This window comes from Octopus bimaculoides, chromosome 3 (genome assembly GCF_001194135.2).
Source record: "Octopus bimaculoides isolate UCB-OBI-ISO-001 chromosome 3, ASM119413v2, whole genome shotgun sequence".
Classification (NCBI taxonomy): domain Eukaryota; kingdom Metazoa; phylum Mollusca; class Cephalopoda; order Octopoda; family Octopodidae; genus Octopus; species Octopus bimaculoides.
Window position 1 is genome coordinate 16,651,633 of NC_068983.1, and position 7,122 is coordinate 16,658,754.

The following is a 7,122-nucleotide window of genomic DNA, read 5'->3' on the forward strand; positions in this document are numbered from 1 at the left end:
TCTCTCTGTATGTATGTTTATATATGTATGTATGTTTATATATGTATGTATGTTTATATATGTATGTATGTTTATATATGTATGTATGTTTATATATGTATGTATGTTTATATAGAAACATATGTAAATGTGTGTTTGTGTGTGTATGTATTTGTATATGTAAGCATGTATATGTGTACGTGTGACCATTAAGTACATATGAAAACACATTCAGTACATACACACACATACATACATACATACATATTCTGTTTTTCTAAGACTGTCACTTGGAAATCTATTTTATATCATTCTTTACTTCTAGAAATAAATCCAATATTCTTACAGCTTATTGTATGACAGTTGGCAATTATCTACTTAAGGTAAATTGTTGCACTATAAAACTTATTTACTTTCTGACCTGAAGTAATGTCTTATGTAAACTAGATTCCTTTTTTATAATAATATGACAGTGTTCACTGTTTTTATTTTCATCTTTATTTGTTTTTCTTAGTTTTTATTATTATATTTTTACCTTTGAAAGAAGACACCAAATTTAATAATGCTCTTCAAATAAATCTCCTTGTATAATCAAATACCAGAATAAGTTGAGAAAATCTTTTAAATATTAGAATTGTTAAGACTGTCTTCAGAAAACAGAAAAATATCCATCTGGTGAAAACTGAAGTGAAATGTAAACATGAAACAAATGTTACTAATTTATTGGGTAGGGAATAGCTTTATTTTTAAAAATTTCTTTTATATTTCATGGGAGAAGTAGTTACAAAGGAGTAAAGATAGCTTATTTAATATTCCTTCTCAGACAAATACAATAGTTTGACTGTAGAATTATAAGCACTAAGTACTAATATATCAAATAATATATCATATCATTGCTGTTGATTGATGCTGTAGAACTCATCTTTGATCAAAACATATCCTAGAAATAGGCATTCAGCCTCTTGATTGTAACAAAACCACTCACCTGCAGTACTCTCTTAGTATTCAGAATCTTTATTACTGTAACATTTACCTGTATATTATTAGTGCAAGCTCCACAATTATTGATGGCTGAGGTTTCTTGATAGGTATTTTTGGCTTACAAGTTGATATAGTTTATAGTATAAACATGTAATATAAACATTAAAACATTGTCACTATCTCTCCAAATCCTGCTGCACTTCACATGGAAGTTTCAGTCTTCCAAAATCATCTTGGTGTTTAAGTCAACCTGCCTTTTTTGGTTGTTAATTTTGGTGTGAAAAATTTGACTTGATTGCTATGGTATAATGTATGTATCTCAAAGGCACATGCCTTAGTCGTCAACATGTTGGGCTCACTAACATAAGGTTGTGGGTTCAATTTCTGGTTTGGATAATACATTATGTCCTTGAGCAAGTTACTTCAATTCATGCTGCTCCTGTTTACTCAGCTGAATATGCATACAAGCTTAGTACTGGTGCAGCCCTCTTTCCATCCATCACTGCCTTGATGATCTGCTGGGTTAAGAAGCTTAGCAAATACGTAAACCTAAAACCAATTAGCAAAAGCATGGTGTGCTCCCAGGTCATACTCACTTGCAAGTGAGGGCCAAGGCTTTTTGGATCTTGTGCTATACTTGGCGTGGTTTCAACAGCTCAGTGGACCTTCCCAAAACTAACCACTTTTCAGAATCTATTCATTGCGTTTCCTTAAGGCATCAGCACAAGAGTTGTGATGAGTGTGAACAAATGTATGTGTGCATATGTCTGTGTATATATATATGCTTATGCATGTATGTGTTTTTACATATATGAAGTAGTTGGTGTTAGGAAGGGCATCCAGGTGCTGCAACCATATACAAGCAAACTGTATAGCTTAATGCAGTCTTCTGGCTTACTTTGATGTTCTCCCACTACTCCTGCTCATGATCAGAGATGCACATATTGTCAGCCACTAAGAGACATGTTCAAGTGGTTAAGGTCAAGCAAGTGACAAGCAAATACGTGGTATTGAGCAGAATATTTGTTAGAACAATATTTCTGCTTCAGCAACTCAGTGCTTACTTTGTCTGAAATGTAATGGAAAGTAGGTCAGTTCCAAAACATTGATGTCCAGGTCACAAAAACTAAGTTTGAAGGAAACAGTAGTAATTTCTTTTGATTTCTAGATAGAAATAATGCTTACTGATCAAAGACCAAAAAGTAAAATTTTATTACACATTGTAACCTATTTATTACCTTGTAATTACAAGTGAGGAAATACAACAAACAAATATAGCTGTTCATGGCTTGTTTACATGAGTTTGCAAAGTGTAACAAACAGAGAAAGAAAGAAGATGGATAAGTTGAGAGAGAGAGAGAAACAAACAAACAAACAAAGAGTGAGTAAGGGAGCCAGTTTAATAGAGATATGAGTCATGCATGTGTTTGGCTTTAGGCTATTGTTGTAAAGGTAGTAAATAAAAGCATCACTCTGGTTAGCTACTATTGACTATTGATAATCTAGGTGTTTCAGTAGTTAAATCTAATAGGAAAAAATTAATACAACTTCAATGCAGCTATCATAACATCAATACTTTATCACTGAGCTGTAAATGGATTTAAAAAATATACTGTGCAAAGATCTTGACTGTAAATGACAAAGATACGAAACAATTTAATTCTGACCCAAAATACCCTCAAAACAAAATGTATTTGGAGAGAATGGTTGTATTTCTTCTTAATCATGTATGCTGATTATGTCTGGAATCTGATGAACAGAAGCTTTAATAATTTCATGATCAATTGTTTAAGCATTAAAATTACCCTCTCTCACACATACATAGATTTTAGCATTTAAGCTGGCCATATCAGGCCCAAATATTCCACCTGTTTTAGGTTCAAACTAACCTGGTCCAGCCTCTCACACCTACCCTACAATATCATTCTAGAAATGTACAATTTTATCATTATACATTTTTATCACACCCTTCTTTTAAAACTTTCTGAGCACTTTCAAGAATTGTCCATTAGCTTTTCAAACTTTGAAGTTTTGAATAAAAGATCAACTGTTATATGTATACATGCGTATGTATGTCATTGTTCAGTTTCTTACCAATAGAGAAAGGGCTGGTTTCTGACCTAGATCCAAGGCTCCTTCATTGGAATTTCAACATCAACAACAGGGTATTTTTGTTTGTATGTATGTATGTATATGTGCAGATTTGTATGTTTTGCTTTATGCATTTATTCTCATGCATATGGTTGTATATCTAGACATGCTCATATGTATATAAATGCTAACCTTCTGGAAAGTTTTACAGATTTTTACAGTTCCAGTGATGGATTGGATCTGTAGTCTATGAATTAGCTTTCTCCTTTCTGGTTTTGAGAAGCCTAATTTCTCAAGATTGGTATGTAGGCAGTGTGTTACGTATCCCAGGGCCCCAATAATTACAGGTATAAGCCTGAACTTGTAATCTGGATAGAATACCTGCAGATTTTTCAATGGTTCAGCGTAGGTGTTTTCTTTTTCACTGATCTTTAGCTTTATGTTAACATCCACTGGGCCGCTAATTTCCACAACTGTGCACAGTTTCTCTTCTCTATCCCAAATAATTATATCAAGTCTGTTGTACTTACATTTTATTGAGGTCTTCATTGGGACATTCTACCAGTACTCTTTTTTTATTATGAGTGGCTATGGCTTCTACCATACTGTGAGTTCTTATTTCTTTGGCCTTGGGGGTTATCCTTCCAATGGATTTCATTATAGAGTGCCCTAGCTACATCATGTCTTATCGGTAAACAATACCGTGATGACATTTTCAGACAACTGCTTATGATGTGGATTAATATCTTCAGTGTTAACTCTATAAAGTCTGCATTGGTTGTCACATTTTACTGCTTTTCCTGCATCTCTGTTCCTTTTGTGCATTAGGTGCTTGGTTGATATTGCCTGTTCCTTGATTGCAAACACATATATCTCGTGTTTATATCTCTCTCCCTCACACACTTTCTCTTCACATTTTTTTTTTTGTTAGACACTCTCACTCTCTCTCTCTCTCTCTCTCCCGCACACTTTCTCTTTACATTTTTTGTTTTGTCAGACGCTGTCAAACTCTCTCTCCCTCACACACATACATCCACACAAAAATTCTCTCTCTCTCCCTCACATGCCCACACACACACACACACGCTCTCTTTCACTTCCTTATGGCAAGAAGGGGACTTAACTCATGTTATCAAACTTCAAAATTGATAAAAGTTATGGTTGAAAATCGATTTTTACCACTATCCGCGGATGCCTCAGGGAAAATAAGTTGACAAAAACCCAGCTAGGATCGTGACAAATATCCTAAAATTGGAGTGATGTGCGTGCTAATTTGTAGACGTGCATAAATTACATTCACGGACACACACACACACACACACATCCTGCCTTTTATAGATATACAGATATCCATGTATAGTCTTCTGCTCATATAGGCTCATCCTTTCATCTGATGAGACGTTTCGGTAGAGTCATGCAACTTCTTTGGGCATGTATTCTAGGTTATCGGACAAAGAATATATGTATGTATGATTGAATATGTTTGTATATATGTACTTTTAATGATCTTTCTTCGGCATTGCAATACTAAGTTGATGACAATTCCCCTTCCCTTGTCATTCACTAATGTGTGTGTGTGTGTGTGTGCATATATGGTACAAAAATAGAAAAAAACACGAAGACAAGGTACAGAAACAAATAGGATGTACATTCAGGATTATTAGACAAAGTATTCAACATTTTGAGCATCCACTCTTCTACAGAAAGAATACATGAAAAGTGCGTGTATGTGTGTGTGTGTGTGTGTGTGTGCTGGGGGCCTCAAGGAGGCAAGGACCGAGACCATTTGGCATTATGCCGTGCTTCGAGTGTTGGGTCTCATGGAGGCAATGACCAAGTCCATTTGGCATTATGCCATGCTTTAGAAGAAGACTCATCAAGCCAAGTAAAACTGCAGTCATGGCAGATACCAGTGTCATGCAAATGGCACCCATGCTGGTGGCATGGTGGCATGTATAAGCACCCATTACACTTTCGGAGTGGTTGGCATTAGGAAGAGCATCCAGCTGTAGAAACCATACCAGAACAGACTGGTGTCTAGTGCAGCCTTCCAGCATCCCAGCCCTGGTCAAACCGTCCAACCCATACCAGCATGGACAACGGACATTAAAGGATAATGATGATATCATCATCATATATATATATCTTATAAATTTGAGTGATATTTCTCTGTCCATTACATTTTTATGTTCACTAACTCCTCCTAGACCATTGATGCAAGGGCAACAAAACTCAAACCGGCAACTACTCTAATCTCAGGGAATGTCCTAAAGGGGTCTATTTTTTTAAGGCCCACCTAATTGGAGCCCACTGAACCCCACTATTTTTACTGCATTTTAAACTAAGTACATGGCATTGGTGACCAAATCAGAGCAATGACAATGAATTTCATACCATGAACTCCCAGTGAGTATCATAAATTTCTGAAGGGCTGTTTAAATGGGGCCCCACTGATCCCCTTATTTTTACTGCATTTACTGCACTCCTACATTTATGAATTAAACTATGATCAGCATCAGTGCTTAGCACATTTACAGAAATAAGTTTGGGTATTCTAAATACCTTCACGTACATTAAAATCGAGATAAAGTATTATAAAAGGTACATTTCAAGTGTGGTAGTGTAGATATTTGTATTTTGTAGTTTATGAAACTTATGTCTAGTATATATATATATATTTGTATATTCCTCAATTGATCCTTTATCAACCTCTTGTGATCTCTACAGCTGTAACGATTCTTTACTCATGTTTAAATATATAAATGTCATAATTTGAACCGTTACCAGATGTTTGCCTGTTTATATTCTTTATTATATTTTACTTGTACCTGTTCAGTCACAACACTGCCTATAGCCAATCTTCATTAGGCAGCAAGTCTAACCTGAGCACTAACTGTATGTGCCTATTACCTTATGTAATATTGCCTGAATTATATATTGAACATTTATGGTGCATTTTAGAAAAACAAGTAAGGAGTCAATATTGTCCACCGTCGTCACTACAAGAACTGGAGACTGTTTTAGCTAAAGAATAGACAAAAATTTCTTTGGAAACACTTCAAACTTTGTACGAGTCTGTACCTTGTAGAATTCAAACTATAATTACTGCCAAAGGTGGTCCTACGCCATATTAAAATAAATTTGTTTGAAATTTTAAGGTGTTTCCATAATTTTGTCCAACCCCTGTGTATATATATATATATATATATATATATATATATATATACACACACACACACTTCTGGTGGTGTAAAGCATTCATGACGGTGCCATATAAAAGCAGCCATGCAGCAACATGTAAAAGTGCCCGTGCAGTGCCACATAAAAGCACCCAGTACATTCTGTAAAATGGTTGGTGTTAGGAAGGGCATCCAGCTTCAGAAACCATGCCAAATCAAACTGGAGTCTGATTCAGCTTGCCAGCCCTGGTCAAACCATCCAACCCATGCCAGCATGGACAACGGATGTTAAATGATGATGATATGTGGTTTGTGCTTGATGAATATGCTTAAGATATTTCTCAACATGAAACTATTAGTAGCACATAAAAACATGTATTGTGTCTATTGAATAATATTTATCCATCACCAGATGGAGTACTTTTTTTGTTGATCTTAACCTTCATGGAACAGTACATTATATATATATCTTTTATCTTTTATGTGCTTTAGTCATTAAGTTGCAGCAATGCTGGGGCACCACCTCAAAGAGTTTAATCGAACAAATCATCCCCAGTACAATTTTACTTTCAAAACCTGATACTTATGCTATCTGTCTCTTTCTGCTTAACTGTTAGGTTACAGGGATGGAAATAAACCAACACCAGTTGTGAAGTGGTAGGGAGAAACAAATACAAACACACACACATACATACATTCATACATACAGTGTACTGTTCCATGAAAGGAAGATCAAAAAAAGATATTCCAATTGGTGTACTTTCCCCTTGAAACTGTTTGTAGCTTCATAAAATATATATACTGTGTTCATTAAACAATATATATATATATATATATATATATATATATATATAGCGGAGATGCACTTGCATAGCAAGTGACCTGATCTGAG

General features: G+C 35.0%; 1 protein-coding gene across 4 annotated transcripts in view; it reads left to right on the top strand.

Moving 5' to 3' along the window:
• Window positions 1–7,122, top strand: part of LOC106883330 (proprotein convertase subtilisin/kexin type 4) — a 146,180-nt gene that overhangs the window by 45,744 nt on the left and 93,314 nt on the right. Inside the window, exon 1 of one of the 4 annotated variants that reach the window (XM_052966060.1) lies at window positions 665–706. The exons of the other annotated variants lie outside the window; for them this stretch is intronic. Coding sequence (XP_052822020.1) covers window positions 680–706 — 27 coding nt within the window. The 5' untranslated portion in view covers window positions 665–679. Of the gene's footprint in view, window positions 1–664; window positions 707–7,122 lie in introns of those variants that run through there. 4 annotated transcript variants of the gene reach the window in all.